At 31.1% G+C, this 26,825-nt stretch overlaps 2 protein-coding genes across 3 annotated transcripts; one reads left to right on the top strand and one right to left on the bottom strand.

Annotated features, from left to right (window-relative positions):
* Positions 1–3,908: 3,908 nt before the first annotated feature.
* LOC139426856 (uncharacterized) lies at positions 3,909–5,118 on the top strand. Its single transcript, XM_071186962.2, has 2 exons — positions 3,909–4,324; positions 4,662–5,118. Exons 1-2 carry the CDS (start codon positions 3,909–3,911, stop codon positions 5,116–5,118), a joined length of 873 nt encoding a protein of 290 aa, XP_071043063.1.
* A 1,428-nt stretch (positions 5,119–6,546) lies between these two features.
* Positions 6,547–23,317, bottom strand: LOC107447493 (uncharacterized). Of its 2 annotated transcripts, none has more exons than XM_016062421.4 (6): positions 23,141–23,317; positions 20,457–20,497; positions 18,928–19,032; positions 14,198–14,539; positions 11,693–12,842; positions 6,547–6,672 (listed from the first exon to the last, which is right to left on the bottom strand). In XM_016062421.4, the coding sequence occupies exons 1-6, from the start codon at positions 23,202–23,204 to the stop codon at positions 6,662–6,664; spliced, it is 1,713 nt and encodes a 570-aa protein (XP_015917907.3). In that variant the 5' UTR covers positions 23,205–23,317; the 3' UTR covers positions 6,547–6,661. The 2 variants fall into 2 exon arrangements, with proteins under 2 accessions (XP_015917907.3, XP_071042930.2); XM_071186829.2 differs by having other exon boundaries at positions 11,693–12,839; positions 23,141–23,305.
* Positions 23,318–26,825: the final 3,508 nt, after the last annotated feature.

Here is a 26,825-nt window from a genome sequence, read left to right on the forward strand (position 1 = left end):
TTTAACCCATGGACGGCATTTTCTGCGAGCCTAACTTCAAGCCACAAATAAACAAACGAAGTGCTTGATCGTTTAAATAGCTGCTCGCCAGATTTTATTGCATTATAAAGAAAAGTAATTGATATTCGATTTTTGATTAATAATTGATTTATGTGGATAGTGGCATAGAATTTAGCATTGCGTCATGGTAAATGTTATTCCTACTAAGTGGACGTGATGCGGATGACACGTGAAAAAGCCTTGAAAGTTTGGCCATCAAGGACAAGCAAACAAGCAGTTGAAGTTTAAGTGCAGTTGAAGTTGTAACCTTTAAGCTATTTTTAATGAAATACTCTCAAACACTTTCAACTATTTTTTAATAAAGGTAAGCTACTTTCAGTGAGTAGTAGTAATAATTCATTTACGTCACACTAGAGCTGTACAATGGACTATTGGCGACGGTCTGGGAAGCATCCCTAAGGATGATCCGAAGACATACCATCACAATTTTTATCCTCTGCAGAGAGAATGGCACCTCAGTTTCGGTAGCCCGACAACCTGCACGCGAAGTCGAGCACTTTGCGGTAGAACAGCTTAACGAATACCAATGCCGCACACCCTTGGTCCCTACCCCGATTGATCCAAGTTGTCACCCACTGGCACACCGACCGCTGCCAGTGATGCTTGACTTCGGTAATCTGCTGGGAACCATGTCCTGACGATCAGTCCACTGCGGGACTACTTGCAGTGAAGTAAATGGATTGTATTAATTTGATTCGCTCTGTGCAACCTATTCATGGAGTCTAGAGTATCTTTAGGATCCATAAACCTATTGCACTTTTTAAATTTATTGAAATTATTTAATTTTAATTTTCTGAAATTATTAGTTTTTTAATTAAAATAAAATAAAATAAATGAAGAATGGCACTTATGACATAGTAGTGTTATCTCAAGGGCTAAAAAAGGTATTTTATAAATGGCCCCTAAAGAAGTAATTAAATAAATAAAGAAAAAAAGGAAGGCACTTGTTAATTCATGAGCAATTGGCAAATTTGATGACAAAAGGGATAAATATATTAGTGCCGTTATTAATTTTCTTTAAGGAATGCGATATAATTCATAATCTTGGTTTTTATGCATTAGTATTGTAAAAACTCAAAAGTAATCTTATATTTCCCCTTTCTTTTTTGTGATAATAAAGAAGACTAAAAATGACTGTAAAATAATGACACAAGTACTTTCTCTAAAACGGGCCGTTATTCTGTTTTACATGTTGTAAAAACATTAATCAAAAGATTAATTAAATGACAGCCTATTCTTTGTTTAAATGTGCAAGTTTAAAAGTGCTATATATAAGAGGGGGTCGCATAAATATAGTAGCAAGCTTCTACTAGGCTTACAAATAGTAAAAAAAGAAAGAAAAGAAATGCATAACATTACATTTTTCAAACTAATTACTGAGGATTTTCACCTGGCCCTGATCCAAGAACTTTGGCTTGTCAGGGGAAAAATCAGTGGCCTCAAAGGAACAAAAGGTAAGCTCAGTTATGATCTTAATACTGAAGCTAGAACATGTATCCTAATAGGTAAAGATATTGAGGTTCTACCTCAGGCAGATTTTATTTATAGGGATTTAACAGCAGTGAAAATCAGACTCAAAATAGGGGGAAGAGACCGAGAATTTTTTTATGGCTCAGTCTACCTACCCTATGAAGAGAAGGCTCCACCTGATCAAACACTGCACAAACTCTTGGAGTTATGTGCAGAAAACAGGTTGCAGGCAGTCTTAGGACTTGACTGCAATGCTCACCATACTGTCTGGGACAGCACAGATACAAATAAAAGAGGTGAGTGTCTTTTAGAATTTATTCTTAATTAGAATTTAGATATTTTGAATAACGACAATGATCCTACTTTTATAACTTCTAATCGTTCTGAAGTAATTGACATTATTATAGCAACACCGGCTATTAGTAAAAATGTCACGAAATGGAAAGTAGATGGTAGACCATCAGGTACCGACCATCAAAACATCCATCTTGAAATAAACTCCAAATATAAATCTGGACCGCTGCTTCAGAGTCCCCATGAGAACAAATTGGAAGAAATTCCAAAACGATATCATGGGGCTGACTGAACTAGGTGAAAATTATATTAGAGATTATTATGATCTAGAAATTACAGCAGAAACTCTGCAGAACAAAATTCTAGGTTCATACAATAAAAATTGCCCAATACGTACCAAAAGAGCAAAGCCCCAATGCCCTTGGTGAAATAATTCTTTGGAAACTGAAAGGGCAAACGTTAGAAAACTTTTCAATAGAGCAAAGAAACATGGTGAGTGGGACAATTATAAAAGCGCCCTCACCAACTATAACAAAAATGTTAGAAAAAGCAAACAAGAATCCTGGAGAAAGCTCTGTGAAGAGGTAAATTCTATCTCTGAAGGAGCTAGACTCCAAAGAATTCTTAGAGGGGATGAACCCATAATGGTTGGCACCTTAAAGGATGAGGATGGCAACTTTGCCACCATTGGAAAAGAGATAATGGAAGTTATGGCCAAAACTCACTTTCCAGGAGCCCCCACTTTTGATACGGATAGCAATGAAGGACAGCATTTTATTGGCTCCGTAAAAAGAATACAAGGAAATCAATGAACCTATGATAAGAGGCTCTGTAAAAAGAATACAAAGAAATCAATGGACCTATGCTAAGAATATTATCAATCAAGACAATGTCAGGTGGGCTATCTCCACCTTCAGATCACTTAAGAGCCCTGGACCTGATGGAATCATGCCTGCAATGATCCAAAGCAGATCCTATCACCCCTGTGTTAATCAAAATTTACAGAGCTAGTCTGGCACTGGGACACTTTCCAAAGCTATGGCAGAAGACCAGGATTGTTTACATTCCCAAACCTGGCAAAAGTAACTATGACCAGGCTAAGTCTTTCAGACCAATCAGCTTATCTTCATTCTTTCTCAAAATTATGCAGACAATTATTGAGAGGCGTATTAGGGATTACCTGGGTAGCAATAACCCCTTGGATAATCTACAGTTTGCCAACCAACCTGGTAAATCAAATCCACAGAGACAGCCTTATTTAAGCTAGTATCTAAGATTGAAGACACCCTGGAGAGAAAGAAAATTGCATTGACCGCTTTCCTAGATATTCAGGGTGCTTTTGATAATACCTCTCACCTAGCCATCCTTAATGACTTAAGAGATACAGGGATAGACCAAACTTTATGTTTATGGATTAGGACCCTACTTTTGGATAGAGTCATTCAAATGAATATCTTCAACGAAACATTAGGAAAGAAAACAACCAGAGGCTGTCCACAACGAGGTGTACTATCACCATTACTTTGGAATCTGGCTGTAAATTGCCTAATAAAACATCTAAATAACATAGGCTACTATACCCAGGGATATGCGGATGACATTGTCATACTCATCCTTGGTAAAGAATTTTACATAATTTGCCAACTAATGCAAAACGCTCTAAGTTATGTAAGAAAAGGGTGCAGGGAGAGTAATCTGGACATAAATCCACAGAAGACCAATCTAGTACCATTCACTAGTGAAATAAAAAGGGAAGGCTTTTTTATCCTGAAACTTTTTGACGTAGAAATCAATATTGCCTCCGACGTGAAATTTTTAGGCTTAATCCTTGACCCAACACTCACCTGGAATAAGCATGCTGACTACAAAATCAATCAAGCAAAAAAATGCATAATGATGTGCAGACGCATGCTTGGTAAAAACTGGGGTCTACACAAAAAATGATGTTTTGGATGTACACAGCAATTGTCAGGACCGCTTTCACTTATGCTTCAGTGACATGGTAGTGTAAAGTAGAACAGAAAACTGTGAAGGACAAGCTGGGGAGTCTGCGCAGACTGGCCTGCTTGTGTATCACAGGCGCAATGTCCACAGCCCCTACCAGAGCACTAGAGGCAATTCTGGACCTGACTCCTTTAGATATCTTCATGTGCAGCGATGCCAGAATGACTGCATATAGAATGAAACTGCAATATCAGTGGTATGGCAGGCCCTCTTCTGGAGGTCATACCAGTATTACTAAGAAAATCCACCATCCAACTCTCCTTATGCCTTCTGACTGCATGGAGAGAAAGTACGTGTTTGAAAGACCATTTGAGATAGTTTTTCCTACCAGAGAAGAACTATATAACAACACGATTGATGCAAAAAATGATGATCTAATCTGGTTCACCGATGGATCAAAGAAAGGTAACCTCTCAGGAATGGGGATCTGTGGCGTGTCATCAAGATTCAATCTTTTTGAAGGTCTTGGGGAATATGCGGCGTCTTTCAGGCGGAGGTACTTGCGATCGTCAACTGTCTGCAGATAAATATTAAGAAAGGCTACCTAAGCGGATTCTTATTTTCAGTGACAGTCAAGCAGCCTTGATGGCTCTTCACTCATTTCAAGTTAAGTCAAAAATTGTTCTGGAATACAAGAATCTCCTAAAAGAACTGGCAAAAGAGAATAAAATTATTCTTATTTGGTTGTTGTTGTTGTTGTTGTTAATTTACGTCGCACTAGAGCTGCACAATGGGCTATTATATTCTTATTTGGGTACCAGGACATATAGGAATTGGTGGTAATGAAAGAGCTGATGAACTCGCAAAACAGGGATCCTCTTTCAATCCAATAGGAACGGAACCCTTCTGTGGAATCAATATGAAGACTACATAGAAGGCCATCCTAAAATGGGAAAACAGGAGATGAACAAAGTTTGGCGCAATTCTCCTGGACAAAAACATGCTAAAAGCATGATCAGCAGTCCATCTGCAAAAGTTGCTTCTGAAATCCTTAGGTTCCCAAGATTGAAGATTCAAACAATTGTAGGCTTCATCACTGGGCACTATCATTTTAGGAAACATCTACATAGAATGGGAGTTTTCGAACAAGAATCAATATGTCGGAAATGCCGTGAAGCGGTAGAATCAGCACATCATCACATCCTATACGAGTGTGATGCCCTCGCCCTTACGCGCCTCACTACCTTAGGCAATCCATATCCTAAAGAATTACACCTTAACTCCATTAAGGGACTGTCAGACTATGTAAACAAAGTAGGCGACCAATGTCACCCAAGACAACGAAACTAGGAAAAATTGGGCTTGGAGCATGGTACAAAATGCAACAAATGCAGAGGTGCCACATATCTAGCAAGCTCAAGTAAGAAGAAGAGGAACTAATTAATTATAATATAATACTTAAAATGTTCTCGTACTGAAAATTAAACTGTATATTATGTAAGTATATTTTAAAAATTAGGATAGGGACTCAAAGATACCATATATATATATATATATATATATATATATATATATATATATATATATATATATATATATATATATATATATATATATATATATATATATATATATATATATATATATATATATATATATATATATATATATATATATATATATATATATATATATATATATATATATATATATATATATTCATTCATTGATCAATGAATACATTTATCTTTAATTTATTTAAGAATCTGTGGTGTGCCATAAATCTATAAATGGTAGCACTGAAAGCGTAAAGTCTAAAATTTTAAGAAACATTTTTTCGTTCATCTTTTTCTTATTTTTAATTTTTCACTATATAATAAGTAATTTTATGAATTTAAAATTTAATCAAAACTTAAAAATATTTCACACAGCACTTATTAAACGCAATATGAAAGGAAAAGAGTTTGTAAGGTCTGTATATTTTTCGTAGATAATAATGTAAAGTATAAATTGTCATAATTGTCTCTATGAAGACATTATATTCTTTCACTGAATGCGTTCTTTTTAAATTAATATGAAAATTTGCAGACAGTATCACTGAAACAGTGGAACTATATAATTTGGAAAACAATTTTTTTCCTTCAGCTTCTCCTGATTTTTATTTTCATTAAATTAACAATAATTTTGTGAAGTTTAAATTGAATTAATGCATAAATCATGTTCGCAGAACTATGAAATGAGTTTGTAAGGACGATATTTTGCATTTTTTATTCATGAAAGCAATGGAATGCCTCGTTAAATATATTAAGCATACAACACTGAACACTTTCTTTTTTTAGTTTGTTCAAGAATATATAGATGGCAGCACTAAATATAAGGAAGTCTAGAACTTCAAGAAATATTTTAGTTTTCTGTTTTCGCTTATTTTCGAATTTTATCTAAATAAATCACAATAACTAGAAGAATTAAAAACTGAATCAATGCATGAATATGCTCAGATCTTCTCTTATATAAATCACAGCAATTATATAAGTTTATATTAAAATCAACAAGCGCATACATTTCACAAAACGCCACGTCCCAGTTTGGAAAGCGAAAAAACTAATTTCTTTTTCTTAAAAAAAATAAATAAAGAAAGAAAAAAAATCAATGTTTTGTATTTGAGGAATGGTTGTGAGAAAAAATAACTTAATTTATTTTTTTACAGAAATTTCACTTTATAGTTAAAAAAAATTTTTTTTGTTAATAATAATAACAATTGTAATTTTTAACAAAGCATCCACATTAAAATTTTTTATTAATTTCAAAATTTTTTCTCAGAAAAGTATAATTTCGATATGATCAGTTTTGAGTCATTAGCATTTTCGGCATTTCTTTCTCCAGAAAATTTCCTTTATTTTTTCCCTGAAAGTAAGGAAATACATGAAACGTTCAAAACATTAATATAATATCAGAATACATATATATTTTGTAATATTTCAATCAATGGACATATTTTTCTATCATTTAAATTACAATCATATAAGCCATTTGCATAAAAACAATAATTTTCATAAATTTCAAAAACATTAAATGAATTATAATTTCTATATTGAAATGTTGTTATTATAATTGTATTGTAATTTTTATTGTAATGTCCAATTACATAAATTTTTGAAAAAGGTCAACATGTGTTTTAAACAATGAAAAGTAATATTTTAAAATGCTGAAGCTTTAGAACTATTGTGTAATCTTTCACTTTAGGATTATCCCATCATTTTTAAGGTGGAATTATATAAAACCAGGACTCGAAATGTTTTACTAGACTATCGCTCTTCCTTTATCAGAAATCCCATAAAACTAGTTTTGAGCAGTCTCGGTGCTGCCATCTAGTGTGGCAGAAACTAGACGTCCAAATTAACATGACCAACGGTATCTCACCCATTGTGGTGGTCCTGAAAGAGTTGGATACCACCTCAGGAGAACGCACTAGGTCTGCTCATCGGGAAGACTGATTGTGCAGCTCATTGGAAATAATATATAAAAAAAGTTTCGAACAATCTCTATGTTATTTAGAGATACATAAAAGACAATGTAGGCTATTTCTTTGTCTACGTCAATGTTACGAAAAATTCGATTAGAAAAGTTATGATTTTTGCTCCACTGATTTAATTTAGTATCCAATTGCTTGAAGATTAATTTTAGGTAAGTTCAACATCTGATTATACACCTTTTTAATTATTTTAAATTTCTAAAAAAAGCTTTTTTTTTAAACACGTTTAAAACATGCAAAGACTAACTTTCAATTAAATGGCAGCTGTCGAGTAAAACAGGTATATTTTCACTTGGACATGACCGAGTTATTTTCCCCTGACAGATTGCACAGTGTAAACGATGCATTGTAAACGATGGACAAACTGTTAACTATGAACACGTGATAGCTTGCATCATTGAAAAGAAATGCAATTAAATTTTTATTTGTGATGTCTGTTCTAGAATTTGATCAACAACTTACAATAAATTCAAAATATATTCCTTAAGTCACTTGATTTTTATACCCATCTCAGTTTTTCAGCGTGTGATGGTCATAGTATTAATTTATTGCTATAAATAAATATTTCAGAAATTTTCTTTTTCTAGGTACAGTACCGCTCAAAAGTATCAGTACACCTAGAAACTTATAAAAAAATGGCAAAATTCAAAATATCATAACTTCTTTAAAAATGATCAAAAATGCTTCTGCTTTAGCTCATTTTGAAGCTTAAAATCTCTTCTTTTATATACTCTAATTGTTTTTAATTCATATACTTTGCAACTATGTACAATTACACTCTAAACAATCATAGAAAATTGTATTAATTTTTTTGTGAAGTTTGACGTGATGTACGGGCACAAAGTGGTTAGATATTGTTAATTTTTATTATACCATTGAAAAATTTGGACTTTTAGCTTTCATTTAAAAAAAAATTCCAAAAAAACATGTTTTTTGACGAAGTTATTGTCAAATAAAAAAAAAAGGTTTTTTTCAGAATTTAATGATTTTTCAGCAATTACAATGAATTTTAGTGTAATTATAATATGATATGAAAATTTTTTAATTAAAATAAATTAAAATTTAATATTTCTCGATAATATTATTTCATAATTTATTATAACAATTTTAACTTTTTTTTATTGGAAAATATAATAATGAAATAAGAATCAACGTTTAAAATTTAATATTTTGAAATTTATTTTTTCGTATTTTTCTCAGAAAAAATTTGAATTTTTTCTGAGAAATTCATTCAAAAATGTACATAAATTTTTGTTTTCAAATTTTTTCTGAGAAAAATACGAAAAAATAACGTTGATTCTTATTTCATTATTATATTTTCAAAAAAAAAAAGTTAAAATTGTTATAATAAATTATGAAATAATATTATCGAGAAATATTAAATTTTAATTTATTTTAATTAAAAAATTTTCATATCATATTATAATTACACTAAAATTCCTTATCATTGCTGAAAAATCATTAAATTCAGAAAAAACCTTTTTTTTTATTCGACAATAACTTCGTCAAAAAACATGTTTTTTTGGAATTTTTTTTTAATGAAAGCTAAAAGTCCAAATTTTTCAATGGTATAATAAAAATTAACAATATCTAACCCCTTTGTGCCCGTACATCACGCCAAACTTCACAAAAAATTAATACAATTTTATATGATTGTTTAGAGTGTAATTGTACATAGTTGCAAAATATATTAATTAAAAACAATTAGAGTACATAAGAGTAGAGATTTTAAGCTTAAAAATGAGCTAAAGCAGAAGCATGATTGATCATTTTTAAAGAAGTTATGACACTTTGAATTTTGCCATTTTTTTATAAGTTTCTAGGTGTACTGATACTTTTGAGCGGTACTGTATATCCGACCGGATTGGATAAATTCAGATCTATGCATATTGGAATAAAAAATTAAAAGAAATTATTCTTCCTAGTAGAGTTTTATTATTATTATTATTATTTTTTTTTTAACATAAATTTTTTTTTTTAGGAGTTCAAATCCTAATGTATCTTTTAAATCAAAATTCAAGCAATTTTATTCTTGGAGTTTCTTTCCGGAAAAAAAGAAGCCTTAAGGAACGGTTTTGCCTAATTTTCCTTGACAAATATCAAAATTTTAAAATAATAGAGTGGCCAAATTGATTTTTTTTAAATCAATGTATTTACAAATATATTTTTAAAAAAATTAATACAAATTATTCTCTTGTTAGGCTATGTTCCATTTTATTTTATTTTAAGAACGACACAAGAGAATGATAATTCTTAAAAAAGTTATCTTGATTTTATGCATTCAAATAAATTCTACTGACAAAGCTTTAGGAGTTGAAGGCAAAAACAAACTGTAATGTTGTTCTATGTTATTAGTTCTAAATCTGTAAAGTATTTTGTATAATATATTTTATTCAGCGGTGATTTAGGAAAATTACAATGTTGTTGTGAGGAAAACTAACTCTAAACCAACAGCTGACTTTCTGAGATTTTTTTTTTTTTTTTTTTAAATTTAACTCAACAGAGATGACAAATGAAGCTATGGCATATTGTCATATTTTAGTTACATGAAACAAAGCTGAAAAATGAAAATATTATTTTTATTATTCTGTTAAAATATATTCTAAAATATTCTTTACTCCAAATGCAAGATACCTAATTCAATTTAAACCGAGTAAATATTTTTTCATTTTTTAAATTAGCCAAAAGGCATATAGGTTGATTGTAATAAGCCTGTATTGAAAATACTGGAATCTTTTTTTAAATTCCTCCGGCGCTCCGCAGAATAACGGTGACAATCGTAACGATCCGGATTTTTCAATTAAATTAACATTCATACATCTTGAACATCATTTGTTATACAAAGCTATCGGACAAACGCCAGTAAAAGTTACTCGAATATAAATGTATCATGAAATAAAATATCATAAATATGTCAGCCTTGGCACTTTAATCGTCATTGCCTTAATTTTTTACTCAGGAATTATACAAAATGATGCGTAATCACCACCCTTCATATATAATTTTGGAAAAACGAGAAAAAAATACACTCATTAGGGGTCACAATTTAGTATTTATGCAAAAGGAAAAAGAAAATGAATAATCAAAGAGGAAGGCGAGATTAAAAACAGCAAAACTTTTTGTATTGTATGAGGAAATTAATAGAAGTCTTTAACCAAATTGTATTCACTAATTTGACTTCTTTTGATATTTTTAAGCCTGTTATAAAAACGTTTTCGTTTTTCCTACGCTTTAAAATTGATTACGACCTATAATGTGTATTCATTTTTACTTAATTTTTTAAAGGGAATTTAAAAATACATGTTGCCAGCTGTAGTTATGGAACATCTGAACTCCTTACGTCTTTAACCTATTATACAAAGCTGTTTCTTATTCAAAGTTGTTACACAAGAATGTTTCTTATGTCTGCAATAATAATAAAATCGCAGACTCGCAACAGTCGTTGAATTGGGAAAAAATCACTATTGATACTATGCTCGGGCTAGTCCTGAGTTACGTAGTTTCAGAAACGATATTAACAATGACAAATCATTATCGCGATTAATCAGAAAAAAATGTAATGAAACATTTAAAAAACCAGCTTATTAGTGGGATAGAACTATGACGTGTTCGTTTATCATAAGGTTTCATTCCAAACATTATACACTAATTTTTGATGATTTTAATACAACCCTCTTATGAACCTAGATAGTTATTTGACATGGTTTGATAATGTCCTTTTGTTATCTTTTTAATTATAATTAATAATAATTGTCAATTCGTCGCGCGAATAACGCCTTTTTTAACTCAGTTTTTATTCGTGTTGTTTATGGCGAGTTATTGGTTTTGCCGCAAATGGTCAACCTGGTTTTACACACGTATATATATATATAGATGTGTGTGTGTGTGTGTGTGTTCAAAATGTAGATAAAACAAAGGAATATTACAGAACAATGAAAAAAGGGGAAAAATAATAATAAAAATAAAAACTGGAAGGGGAAAAAATCGGAAAAACAGGAAAAATTTTTTTTTAAAAATCCGGAAAATAAAAGATATATTCTTTTCATCAGCTCACACGATTATATCTGCATAAAAGAGTGCTTCCTAATATTGTATCAATATAGCCAAAGCAAAATATATCAATACAATAGTGTGAGAAGCACTCAAAAAATTTTCTTAATTTTATTCCTGTTTTTTTTTTGTATATATATATATATATATATATATATATATATATATATATATATATATATATATATATATATATATATATATATATATATATATATATATATATATATATATATATATATATATATATATATATATATATATATATATATGGCATATTCCTGGAGCATGACCTTTTCCCAAATTTTGGATATTTTATGAATTGGAAATACATTTACTTACATTTCGATTCTAAATTCCGTTCCTGAATTTTGCCACAACCGTTATTCGAAACAGGATCTGAGTGAATCGTTTTTCCTCTTTTACTTGGGCTACTTGGTGGTTTCAGTTTCGAAGGTCTGTTCTTTTTCGGCGATCTCATGCACGGATCATCCACTATTCTGGTAGCTGTTTGAATAGCGTCTTCTCTTAACGCTGCATTTGTACTTATATCTCCTTTAAATCCTATTTCCGGATTAACAGCTTCGTAATCCGTGGAACCCAGTTGACGAGCCTCCGATTGCATAAACTTTTCGACCACATTGACACACAAATCGCAAGTAAACTGGATCTGTCTTAGCAAGTTTTCCATAACCATTTTAAGTTTGCTTGAATCGTTTTCGATCCGACCCTCCAGGGAAGATATTTTTTCTGTGCATGTCTGCACCAAGTTTTGCATTTTAAGAAAACATTCTAAATTGGCATAGTAGTGTTCGCTGTTGTTTTGATCCCCAATGTTAAAAATTGAATCGGGCCCAGATTTGTCGCCAACAGCTAAGCTTGTCTCACCGGGTCTTTGCTTCAGTTCGCCCATCAAGTGTTCGACACCATAGTTAAGATCAGAAAGAGTCTGGGCCATGTCAGATAGGCGCGATGTGCTGTTTTTCCAAACTTCCGTCGCAGTTTCCAAGCCTTCTAGAACTTCTTCACATTGATCTGCATTCTTTTGACAGCCAAGTTCTATTCTCTGGAAGATGTCATCCAACTGCGAATCGATAGTGTCCAAAGTGCTTCGAATGGATGTCACGTCAACACTATTCGATTTCATGCTCTCGAAAATATCACACAGTTTCTTGTCGAATTCTTGGAACTTGTCTTTCATGAGAATGTTCGATTTTTCTGACTTTTCTGTCATGTAGTTCAAAACTTCCTGTCCGGCAACTCCGAATTTTTCGAAACACTGCTGATTCTGATAGGCCGTAGCTGCAAAAGCTTGTTGCAAAACATTCTTTATAACTTCTCGGTCATTGTTAATTTGAGTCGAAATAACTTCCAGCTGGGACATCAATTCTTCCCTTTCTTTAGAAGCATTTGTTCTGATTTCCCTTTGAAGCTCACCGAGTATTTTTCGCAAAGTTTGCTTAGAGGAGGAACTTTCTACAATTTTATCCTTCTGAAAAAAAATGATATTATCAACTTACTAGAGACAAATAGTTCCATCAATTTAATCGACAGCACCATTCATAAATTTAAAAAAACACTGATTTCATTTATTCAGTGACGTATATAAAGAACTGATCTCTCGTGGGTGAAAACTAATTTTTTGTTCGAGAAAAGAACATTGCGTGTAATTTAGCATACACACCAACATTTTGTCGCAAATTTTACCCTTATGAAAGTAAACTCCTTCAGAAGTGATACTACAAGCTTTATTAGTTAGTTCTAAATTTCGAATCCAATGTCATTCCTATTGCATTCAATCACCTCCCGCTGATGATTTCAACATGTTTTTATATTTCATGAACATTAAGTCAAATGAGTTGATACTCTTGCACATTTCTAAAGAATCTGTTTTTTAGTAGCGAGCGGTTAAAGATATTTTCAAAACATATTTGTGACACTAAGTTGATGTAATTGCTAATCGATTTTAGATAACGAATGAAATAGGGTTAAGAATACCCAGTTTGAACAATGGCTGTTATAGAATGGGTTTATAAGGGACATGTCCTTTAGCCCTTTTTCAATTAGAATTATTTAGCAGAATTTCTTGCTTTAAAAATCTTTTTTTTATTTTTAAATTTCACAACTGAACTTAAATAAAAGACTGGATGTTCAGAGAAGAGCATTGATTTAAAACAAGCTTAGACGATAATTGAGAGCAATTGTTGTTGAGTTAACCAACACCGGTAGGAAATTTTGCTGTTCTTTTTTCTCTTAAGAAATATTTTTTTTTATCCATTTACGTAATTTTTTTCTGAAAAAAGGAGATCATAATATCAAAATTAAGAAAGTGTACGTCACTTCAGCGAAATCTCATTTAACTCTCAGTTTTATCTTCGTGTCATTGTAAAAACTATATTCGTATTGATTCTATTTACAGGGTGTGGCAAAAAAAAAAAAAAACCCGAATAAAGTTATTGCACTAATGAATAAGATTTTAACTATTTTTTTAAAAATTTGTGTGTTTATTTCCTTTTGTCTAAAACTTTAATTGAAAATTTTATAATACATCTCTTAGTTTACGTAATTTTTTTTTAGCTTTTTTCTCAAAGTCAAGTAAAATCTATGGATAGCATATAATAGACGATGTAATTTATTTCCCATGTATTACAGTGTATGGTCCATTTTGACTCCTAGGTTTTATTTTACTTTACAACCGTCGTTGAACAGCTGACGAAATTTTGGGTTTAAGACTACTAATGTTCAACTCCGTAGCCTTGTAATTTTACAGATTGTGCTAATTCTATCAGATTGTGCTTATTCTGAATATAGGAGATATAACTTAATGAACAAAAACAAAAATCTTACTGAATGCTTTTTCTCTGGTATTTTGCTCTTTACAGCGATTTCTCTTTCTGTCTGGCAGTACTTGTGCTCCGTGAACGCGTTTAAAGCTCTGCAATCCTGAATGGTTTTTAAAATTGAATCGCCATTGTTCCGTGTGGTTTCCTTCAAGGAATCAACTTTCTCTAGGATGGAACTCATCGTTTTCTTGATCTCTGTGTACTGCTGTTCAGTTTTATCGCTTTCGTCTTGAAACCATAGCATACTGTCATGGAGGGACTCGTTCATTAACTTCATATCACTCTTCACGTTGTTGCCATCAAATAACGTCACGACGTTAGCCATTTCACCCCAATCATTCGATATCTATGTGAAAGAACGAAACAAAATATGTTTTAACTCTTGCTGTTAACTAAGACACACACTCTTGACCACACGCTAATTAATGTTCTATTTCCTGCATCTCATGCCGGAAAATCATCGGGAATCCTATTTCCTGAATAAATATGACATTCGACGGGGCATTAGAAGGTAGAAAGAGTAGATTGCTAATTTGTTTGTGGTCAAAAGAACGCATGTTAGATGGGGCGTTCCTCAGTTAGGCCTCCCACAAGTTACTTTTTCTATGGATCAATTAGGTACAATTAGTTAAGGGTTGTAAGAATGAATGGACAGCTGTGAGCCTTCCTCTTTTAGCATGGTGGGTGCTGGGAGTTTGGGGCTCAAAATTGACACGAGAGTAAACGGACTTTGAAATAAGGATTGGCGAATGTATATCTGCAAAGAATATAGAAAGCTTTATCTTTCAATTTGATATCGTGTTGTTATAATAAAATATAGCATTTTACGTACGTGTAATAGGTACTTGCGCTTGACCTTGTTGGCGAAATGCCACCACATTGACACATGCAGAATACCTTTCAATTTGTTCTCGTGGCATTTTTATAAAATAAATTTAATCGGAATGTGTTATAGGTAGTTACGCTTGACGTTGGCAAAAAGCCACCACAAGAAACTTTCTATTGACGCATGCAGAATATGTGTATTTCAATTTGTTCTCGTTCCATTTTGATGGGATATAGCATTAATCCAAATGTGTCATAGGTACTTACGCTTAACCTTGTTAGCGAAATGCCACCGCAAGAAGATTCCTATCGATGCAGGCAGAATATCTTTCAATTTGTTCTCGTGGTATTTTCATGGAATATAACATTAATCCGAATATGTAATTGGTAGTTACGCTTGACGTTGGCGAAAAGCCACCACAAGAAACTTCCTATCGATGCAGGCAGAATATATTTCAATTTGTTCTCGTTCCATTTTGATGAGATATAGCATTAATCCAAATGCGTCATTGGTACTTACGCTTAACCTTGTAGGCCGAACGCCAACACAAAAAGATTCCTATAGACGCAAGCGGAATAATGTCATATCCATATCCCATTAAAAAACTGCAGGAGCAACTTGAAAAATGAGGTTTCCTACGTACTAAGTGAAAATAAATCCATCAAATAATTTCTTCCTGTTCTAGTACCCTCTTGAACCAGCATCCAAACATGCTAAAAATGGGATGGGGTTCATAATTCACCACCCTACCGATTTATGCTAACAAACTATAAAATGAGTACTGAAGCAGGTAAAGCGTGGTGATAATCTGTATTAGTTAACCGCAAGTTTGAAAAAGCTCCGGTAACTAACAGTCGAGAATAGACACCAGAAAAATCCTAGTGACACATATCCATCACTATCTCTCGATTAAATATGACATTCGCGTGGACGGTAATAGCCCACACACAACCGTTTTACCAAAAGGTGTGATTACTTAATGCAAATCATTAAGTAATCACACCTAATTGCTTTTCAGGTAGTGCCCAAGAATCTTATGAACAATCTGTTTTGTCTTATTTTATATTACCCAATTCATTCATTCTCAGAAAAATTGATTCTACGTTCTATCAAATTATCGTTTAATCATAATATCGCCAATTTGTTGCAAATTTAATTAGGTGTTGAAGTTGACATTGTCTTAATTCATGTAGAACCATGTTTTAGGGTAATCAAATTTAACAACTGTTGACTAGCACGACAATATAGTTCAATTTTGTACCATGTTAAGTTCACCGAAAGTTCAAACCATGTTATTATTAATCCATTAAAAATATGCTTACCAATTTTTTTAGCTAAATAAAGAGGGTCATTTTTATTAAAAACTAAATTTGAACCACAAGAAAATGATCTGCGTTTTATTCAACTACACTTTTCGAAAGAATGTTTCAATGTTGAATAATAACGGTGCTTTGAACCCTAGTATATGGCAAATTTTCTGAATCTAAATTGAGATGTTAAATTAAACCATGTTTTCATTTAAGTAGAATCTAAGTATCCTGTAATAAAAGTTAATAAGGACTGATTAACATGATTCGGTATCCTTAAAAAAATAGGCATGCCAATTTTTTGAGCAAAATAAATGGTGTTATTCGAACAGAAATTCAGACTTTCGTTTTTATTTTTTGAACTGCTTATCGACTTAAATAGAATACAAAAAAAAAAAAAAAAAAAAAATAATAATAATAATAATAAATAAAAGCTGTTATTTTTTTCACATTTTAAAAAAATTTGATTCAATATTGAACCTTATTATCAATTTCATAAACAATACCATCTTTATAATTTGCTGAAACATTAATATGGTCTTTAATTAAGCCTCGCTTCTGTTTAGGTAGAACCATGTTATGATGTAACTTAGTTCAAGAAGAATTATTTTGCTCTATGGTTCATTTCGGCACCGTATTAAGGTTTTAGCTAATTTGAACTATATTATGGTTTAACACATCCACAGTGTTCAATGCTATATATCTGCTCACATACTAAGATCGCTCCACTAGCGTAGTCAGTAGCGTTAGTTCGATCCCTACCGCCAACTAAACAGATAACGCGTATAAGTAGTACGTTGATTTATTAATTAACTTTTTGGTGGCTGTGGTAAGGAAGTTTTAAAAGAGGGTGCTTACATAATTACTTTTCACGTCATTTGACTAGGGAGAAAAATTTATTAAATTTTTACCATCGCTGTTAAAAGATAGAACCCTAAAAATAAAGCTAGTTGTTTAGCCAGGGTCGAGTGATTGGTTTATGCATCAAAATCGTGCTTCAAATTAACGCAAGCGAATAGGAAAGAATAGAAACTATTATAAACAATCAACATTTATTTTGCTCAATGTTAGTTTCGCATTGAAAAAAAAATACGAACTTGATTTGCAATTTCTAGGATATTCAGAAAATATATATTTTCATTTTTAAAATATATATTAATGGCGGTTCTTACGAAAAACTTTGTATAACAATGTAGCAATAAAGGAAACGAAGGAAATAAAAATATGACCACCGAAGCCGACGTCTTCAGGGGGTACCGGCCCCGGTAGCCATAAAACAAAACCTTTTCTATTGAGAGAGAGGGCAAATGCCTAAATTAACTCCCTTAGTACCCCGAAGGTCTTGTAGAAGTCCAGGAAAAAAAACATGAAATACATAGAACCAATTCAGAAAAGAAACTCAAACAAAATCATCAGAAAATAAAAACTCACATTAACCAGGTCAAACAGCAATTTCACAAGCAAACCAAATGCAAAAGAAACACTTAAAACAAAAGAAAACAACGCCCTCTATTAAAATGCGCAGATTGAAAAAAAGAAGTCAAAGAAAAGAATACGCAACAAATTAATAGAATGCTTAACTGGGGCTGCTCAGTTAAGACTTGAATTGCGCCCTGTTAAAAGAAATAAAAAACTGGTATTCTTCAATCATTTTTTTTAATCAAAAAAATTTACTTTACAAAAATTAAAAGGAAAATCATTATTACTCAAATTATTCAAAAAATTATTCAAAAAATTATTCACAGCCTCGCTAAATTATTCAGCAACGTTATTGCAAATTTTCTTAACCCTAATAAATTGTGAAAAAACTAAATTTTTAAAAATTTTATTACACAGATTAGTATTAAAGTTGCAGACAAAAATAACTTTAAATTTAAAAGCTTTTCTTTCATCAAAAGCACCAATTTTAATTATTTTGTCAACAGTATCAATTTTGAAATCTAAGTATTTAACATTCGTATCTTTTATTGCTACATTTATTCTTCCTTTTGAAATTTCTGCTGCTTTTAACCGCGTTTTTTTCAAAGAAGTTTTATCAATTTAGAATTAAATATTTTGTATTCTTTTACTTTTGTATAACAATCTCAATATTTAACCTGCACACATTTTAGAAATTTTTAATCTCGTACAACTAAATGAGATAATTAGAGCTATTAAAAAATTTATATTTACATAAGGTTTTTTTCTTTTTACAAATAATAAATTTAAACTATTTCCAACTACAGAAATATTGAATTTTGCTTACATTCATTATAAACTTCGAGTATTTTAATCCAAATTTCTCTCCACCCCTCCCCAATCCAGAGTTGGCCAAAAATGTAATCGATTACATTTTTTGATTACAGTAATCAATTACTTGTAATCGTGATTGCAAGTAATTGATTACATAGCTGTAATTATCTGTAATCAATTACAGTTGTAATCGATTACTATAATCGACGGCCAACTCTGCCCCAATCTAGTTCTTTTACTGTGCTGTTTTACAAGAAAATGGAAATTATACAATTAAATTAACTAGTGAGTTTGGTGGATTTTTTTTATTTTATAAAAACTTGATCATATGCTTAACAATAAGAGGGTTAAAACAGAGGGTTACAATACCTGATTTGTGATTCGACGTAATTCTGCAACTTCTCGATGGAGATTTACAGTCAATGATGGTTGAGGTTGACTTAGTATTCTCATATATCTTAAAAAATTAACAACCTTCAAAAAGCAAAGCTTAGTAAGAGCAGTGTAAAACTTTTATTAAAAAAAACAAACAAACTTAAAGCAGATTTAATTTGACGAACGAAAAGCAGTAATAGTTAGAGAGTAATAGTTGAAAAGGTAGTGTCACAAAATATGCACTAAGACATTAAGGGCTAGTGGCAATATAAAGACAATTATAGAGGCAATATATCTTCTTCACAATTGACGAACTGACAGACTTAAACTTTAAAAGAAGAAAATTATAAAATGAAATAAAAATTTTGAAAACTATGTTTCTGATGGACAATGTGTCCTAAAGCAGACTGGTGCATGCGTTATATAAAATATATTATGTATAGTAATATATTATGTAACGGCAAGGGGATTTAAACCCATGGTCCATCAATCACTGAGGGTATTTCACGTCAGCACTGTGGTCGGTGTAAGCTGGATGCGGAATTCGTATCGATCGGTCATTGCTGGGATTTATACCCGGTTTACCTCATTGGAAGGCGAGCGCTCTATCGCCTGAGCCATCGCGACTCATAATGCATATTTTATCTTATATTATAGCCATCGTTGAACAGCCGACCCAATTTTTTTAGGGTTTACGACTATTAATGTTCAACTCGATAGCTTTGTAATTTTGAACCCAATCCAGAAGACAAGGGAACTCCCGAATCAAGTATTGGGAGAAATTTGCCTTCGTGTAAGGACTTTTTGATGGAATGAACTTTCATTTGCGTTACATGGAGAGGAAAACCACGAAAACTTCCCACGGTTAGCCTGACGGCAAGGGGACTCTAACCCATGATCCGTCTACCACTGACGATATTTTACGTCATCACGGTGGTCAGAGGGAGCCGGATGCGGACTTTTTTGAAAATATCGTAATTTGATTTTTAGTCTTAATTTTTGACTTCATTATTTTTCTTTCATTTATAGGTTCTGATGATGGCAAAGCAATCTCTCAGAAAAATTTTGAACGAAAATTAGAAAATAAATAAAAATAAAAGATTCTTGGAATGAAATTAATGCCTAGTCACATAGATTTGTTGCAGGAATTATTATTTAAAACTTAAACATTTTGTCGCTATAAATTTTTAGTTACCGGAAATCTATTTATTTTAAAAGAAGGAAATAATTTTATTGTTAGACACTTTATGCGATAAACGAAAGGCTCATCACTATCTTAATTAGCTTTTATCGTCATTGTTCCTCACACGTAGTTCACTCCATGTGAAAGTGAATGTAAACTGTAAATCTAATACTGAAAACTTCGTATTATTCTCATTGGTGAGAGATACTTTTTCCTGTTATTCAATATCCACACCTCATTCACCACATGAATTATTCGGGTGCATTCATATAAATAAACATATCTAATTAAACTAAACCTTAAATTAAAATCAGATTAAAATTAAATTTTACAATCTTACCTTCTCATACAGCTTTCCTAATAGGTGAGTAAAAAATATAGCTGTAAAAATAAGAAGAAAAATATTTCAGTGTTTAATAAAAAACGAATATTATATATAAAATTAAAAGTGATGCAATTATCAGAAAAACTTCGTGGAAATTTTTTTTAATTATTTTAATTTTATTTTTCAATTTAGATTTTCTCTTTTTTAAGTTTGATCCATTAATTTTATTCCTTTCAGGAAGAGATAGAAACATATTTATTTTGGATAAATACAGATATTATTCTATTCTATAATGTCATCTATATATACGACAGTGATATACTGCAGTCACATTTTCTCATTTTTCTATTGTTTCTTTTTATTTTTTTTACTTCAACCATTTTGCAATATAGCCACACACCTGGACTAGTGCCATTACACTAATTCAATCTAACCCACTATCCACTTGTCTTACTAAATATTATTAAAACCAAGCTTGATTTCGAAGGAACAATATGTTTAGAGAGTTATGATAAGCATTTCTAAAATTGTCTGAAAGATATTGGAGTCAATTACCACACGTGGCGAAAAAGCATGTTAAAATTAAAAAAAGTCAAAATCATGTTTACCCTTTCCTTGTCTTTTCCACCAAAAAAAAAAATGAGGTGAAGTTTCGCCCTCTATTTCCTGTACCCGTAATATTTTTGATTTAGAATGTTTGATAGTAACGTGCCAAAAAGATTAAAACAATCTACACTCTATAACAAAAAAATCGACGCACCAAGAAGCAATCATCCGATTGCTTTGAAATTTCGTATGCATGAATGTTTTGAACAGATATGGCTGGAATGATGCCGACTGGGGACGTATAGTCTTTAGCGACGAATCTCGCTTCCAACTGTGTCCTGACGATCATCGAAGACGTGTTTGGAGACGCACAGGGCAGAGGGGGGATCCTGCCTTCACTATTGCACGCCATTTTGCAGCGCCCTGGGCTGGTTTTTCAGCAGGATAATGCCAGACCACATACGGCACGTGTTGCTATGAACTGTCTGCAAGCTTTTCAAACTCTTCCTTGGTTTGCCAGATCACCAGATCTCTCTCCCATCGAGCATGTCTGGGATATGATGGGAAGACCTCGTTCGACAATTGGATCGAATTTGGCAGGAAATACCGCAAGAGACCATCCGGGAGCTTTATCGGTCTATGCCACGCCGTGTGGCAGCTTGTATCCAGGCTAGAGGCGGGTCAACACCTTATTGAACTTGTTACTGTAACTCTGCAATAAATTATACAATTGTTCTGAAATTTTAATAATTTACTATTCTGTATATTGTCTTCCTATCCACCAATTTTCGTTTCAATCGGACAACTCTTTCTTGGTGCGTCGATTTTTTTGTTATAGAGTGTATATCGAGTTCATTTCTCAATTTATACACCAAATGGAAGAACCGAACTATTTGTTATGTGCTTAGAGATAGTTAGTTTATTTTAAACTCATCATCACTCATCAAACATGTAAACTTAAAATTAACACAATTAAAAATGAATAGATATTAGGGGATGCCGGAAAGTAATGTCGTGTCGGAGCATTAAATATTTGTAAGTTTTAAAAACCAATTCATTTTTTTCGATCGGGCATTGAAAGGTTGTTGCTAACGAGGGTGAATACATTATTGATTAAAAGTAAAATTTTGATAACAAATATCAAATGCACCGAAACGATACTACTTTCCGGTCCCCCTAATACAATATACATACACTTAGTTTTATATAGTTTTCTTGAATTAAAAAAACAGGCACTTTTAAGATCGTTTTCTTCAAAATTATGTAACAATTATGGACGTTTTTCGAAGATCTTTCTGGAAGGAAATGACAGTTTCATCAGTGTGACTCAGCCTTATTTTCAAGGCGAAGCTATAATTTTAAAATATACGTATTATCTTACTGAGAATAATAATCTGAGTTTTGAAACTAACAAATAGCTTAAATATTAGTCAAGTAGTTTTTAGAATAAAATAAAAATCTCAAATGTGGCGAGTTTTTTGTTCTAGAATAAAAATTTATGAAATGAATTTTTTTTCGAATTACGAATTTTTTCACATTTTATGAGACCATATAATATGCAGCGATAGTATAACTTTCTAAGTATGTAATTAAATAAAAAAATTTTTCATTTCCTTAAAACTGTGTCTCTTTTTCACGTGACTTTTGATATTTGGCGCCATTTTCAAAATTAGCTCAGAGGACAATGGTTAAAGATAGGAAATCGCTATACCGCGGAAGAATCCCGCCATTATGATAAATTGGGAAAAACATTAGTAATTTAAGAAATTAATAATTTATAGAAAAGTCTAGGTAAACATATAGTAAACCAGGAAGCTAAAAATCCTAAAAATTTTTTTTTTTATAATATCAAAACTTCAATGGCAAATACATTAAATTAAAATTTTAAACTGTACATATATTCGAAAGCTATTCTCCTTTTCGGCCGTCACGTACTAATATAGCGTTTGTAACATTTAAAAGAAAATAAATTAATTTTGTGATTCATAATTTACAATACGTTAATAAGTGAATATATATATATGGAAAGAGTGATATATAAATATAAATGAAGATATATAGAGAGACTTCAGGCTGTTAGTAAATTTGGTGAATATTTCGAACGTTTGTTTTTTAATAAAACACATTCAATATATGTTTAAATATCCTCTTACCTAAAAAACATGCTATTGCAATTGAGATGAAATTATTATCGTTTTTAGTTTTATCAGCTTCCATTTTTGATCAAACTCTTCAAAACAATAATTTTTTGGCCTTTATTAACATAATAATAAAGGCGTCAATCAGTTTCAAGAATTTTGTTTGTCTTCTAATATTTAAAAAATTTACAACTACAAATACGAGTAAAAAAATGCTTTATTTGTTTATGCTTATGTGAACCCTGGTATTTTTTTTACTGAAACAGTTAACGATAAAATTAACAATAAAGTGTATAAATCAGCTATCTAACAGGTAATCTAGTTCAGCTGTTCCCAATTTTTTTCGGTTATTCTAGGTAAACATATTGTAAAATCAGGAAAACCAAAAACGCAAAAAGTGAAATTAACACTAAGGGGTGAAATTAACACAATTGAGAGTGAAATTAACACATTTTCCAGATTGCGGCTACCTTTTTAGGGTCAGAAATCTAAATACGTAAAAAGAATAAATGTGTTTAATCAGAGAAAGTGATTTTTTGTGTTTAATTTCGTAACTTAATTAATAATTAACTCTAATTAAGTAGCATATTTGAAATCATCTTTATGAACCATTAAGATTGACACTCAGTACGGGAAAATCAGATCATTAGAACGAAAGTTATTCAGAGTGATATCATTTTTATTTTGAGCGTTGTACATGTTATTCAAACACTTGGGAAAAACAAAGGGAAGGGATATTTGTGTAGTAATCATGGTTTTGGTGAGCGACAGCAAACAGGATAATGTGCTACTTTATGGTTACTAAAGGTAGTGAAATTATTTCGTATCCCAAGTGATATATAAGTAGCTCAGGTGCATAAAACCAAACAAAAATTGTACCAAGCCCGAGTTAGAGGAAGGCATTTCTATCATAAGACAAAACATTTAAAATAAAATTGAAGAGTTTCGGAGAAATAAGAACCTTATTCTGTACGTTAAATGGATTTTTCCTAATTTTGATGAGAATTTATCTATTTTTTAAAAAAAATTTCACTATTTATCATAACCGTCGTCTCATCGTTTCGTGAATCCTCTTTGGACAGAAAAATCACAAATTATCCTTTATAAACAAAATCCAGATTCCTTGTTTATCGGTATTTACCAGTAATATATATTTATTACCCCTTCTTAATATTATTTTAAGCTATTAATTTCTGGCATTGTCCAAAACTAAAGTTAATATAATGCACGCAAAATAGTTGTTTAGAATTCTAAAGCAATATCAAGAATTAACTTTTCACCAAGTAATATCTTTCAACGAAAACTGTTTACCAAGTTTTTATTGTAACCAAAAATTAAAATACATGCTTAAAACGTAGGTTAGCAAAATTATTAGGTTTAAATTTCATCCTAACAGAATAGGGAACCAAATTTGTGTTAACACAATTAAAAATTTTTGGCTCATTAAATACTTATATTTTATTTTAGTTTCACAATTTGTTTATCGTTAAGTAATCGTTGAAAAGCAATCGTGTGGGTTGATTAGTGAAGCGAGCAGGAGCGGAGTTTCCATTTTTTTGAAATGATTTTATTATTGTTATAGTTCAGTAAAACAAGTCTTTTTTATTATTAAAATCAATACCAAAGATTTTTTCTTCTTAAAAAACTTAGCTATATTATTATGAAGGAAGCCGAAAGACTTATCTTTTCTTCTCTGGACGTTTTTCTTTTTTTTTTCTTTCTTTTTGTTGTTGAGGGAAATGAGATTGACTTGAGGGAGCAAATGGAATTTCTTCTAGACAGGTAAGTCAGACATTGTTTCCGATGTACTTATTTACGATTATTCGAATGAGATCAATACCAAGCCGATAGGACTGCTAGTTCAGAAGTTATAAGCGTTTTATGTACAGAAAGTACAATAAACTTGTACCTATTTAAGCATCTGACATTGCTATTTAATCAAGTGAAGCAATTTTTTTCAATGTATTTTTTTTTTCTTTTTCGCTTTGAATCGATTACGATTATAAACAAGTCAACTGAACAAATAGTTCATAAATTGCAAGAACTTTTATAAGTAAAAAAAAACTTTTTTTTTTAATAACCGTCGTTGAACAGTCGACCCAATTTCGGGTTTACGATATGTTCAACTCCATAGCCTTGTAATTCTGAATCCAATCCATAAGACAAGGGAACTTCTGGATCAAGTATAAGGAAACCTGTTTAACATTTTCTCATTTAAATAAATATTTTATTGCATAACTTCGTTTGTATTTTATAAATACTATTTAATTGAATAAAGTAAGCTATATATAAATGAATTTTAATCAAGTTGCTATATTTTGTATTTCTAACGAGGTTATCAGTATAATTTTATCTTTCATCTAATTTTCCTTTTTATTTTTAAATTATTACTAATACATTTAAGCAGATCAAATTTAGGAATAAAGTTTTAGGGATCTTTAGCTTCAAATTTGCAAAAAAATAAAAACTTATTGCACTACTTAAAAAACAAACATAGAAGAGGTGGCATTATGCCTTATAAAATAAATTACACCGTCATTTATGAATTCAAAGATATACAATTCCTAAGAATGAAAAAAAGCATCATGTCTTTCATATTTATTCCCAAATATTATTATTATTCATTCTAAATTTATTGAAGCTCTTATTTTAAGTTTTATTATTTGCTTGCAGTCGAGAATTTCTCGAAAAGAATCGCAGAAAATACAGTGACAAATCTTCTCTGCATTTCACATTTCTCTAACTTAATGCAACACGTTCTGCTTATTACAGTACGTCCATTTCTTTTTGATCATCTTTCATAGTATTTTTGATCATAAATAGAAAAGAAAGCGATAGGCGAAACTCACTTCATCCGAACACTTATAAGCGGAACCTAGATTATATTTACATCACAATAAGGCTTGTTTATTGCTTATTTCAAATGAAACTTCTAAAAACGATTTCAATAACTTAACAAGATCATCACGTAACTAGAAGTATCATTTACTTTAGTATTTAGACCGTCAATAGATGAATATTCTAGTACGAATGACAGTACTGTAATACTTAATTTGATTGTGTTAAATTAATGGAATATTAGGGGGAGTGGAAAGTAAGGTCATTTCGGTGCAGTTGGTATTTGTTACCAGGATTTTATTTTTAATCAACACTGTATTCACCCTCGTTATCAACAACTTTCAAATTCCGGATTGTTTAAAATGTATATCGTAATGTGAGTGACATAAAAAATTTACAATTTATTTGATTATTTGTGTGGATGGAAAAAAAATATTTGGTATATTAAAACTCACTTAGTTCTTTGGAGTTTTAACAGCTTGTAATTTTTTTTAATATAATTTATTAAGAAAATTTAAATTTATTATTAAACTTATTTGTTTTTACTAAAACAAGCTATAAATCATTTTCTTTAAAATGTATATCGTAATGTGAGTGACAAAAAAATTTACAATTCATTTGATTATTTGTGTGGATGGAAAAAAAATATTTGGTATATTAAAACTCACTTAGTTATTTGGAGTTTTAACAGCTTGTAATTTTACTAATTTAATAAAACGTATTTACAAATGAAAAGAATTTCGATTTCCTCTCTATCCATGAAAATGTTTCAATATCATTAAACTAAAGTACAAATAAAACTAGTGTCATAGGTGATGGGATTTTAGACAAACGCCGAGAAAGTCCAGAACATTACATGAAG

The sequence above is a fragment of the Parasteatoda tepidariorum genome, chromosome 9 (genome assembly GCF_982258835.1).
Source record: "Parasteatoda tepidariorum strain Cologne lab strain chromosome 9, Ptep-v5.0, whole genome shotgun sequence".
NCBI lineage: Eukaryota > Metazoa > Arthropoda > Arachnida > Araneae > Theridiidae > Parasteatoda > Parasteatoda tepidariorum.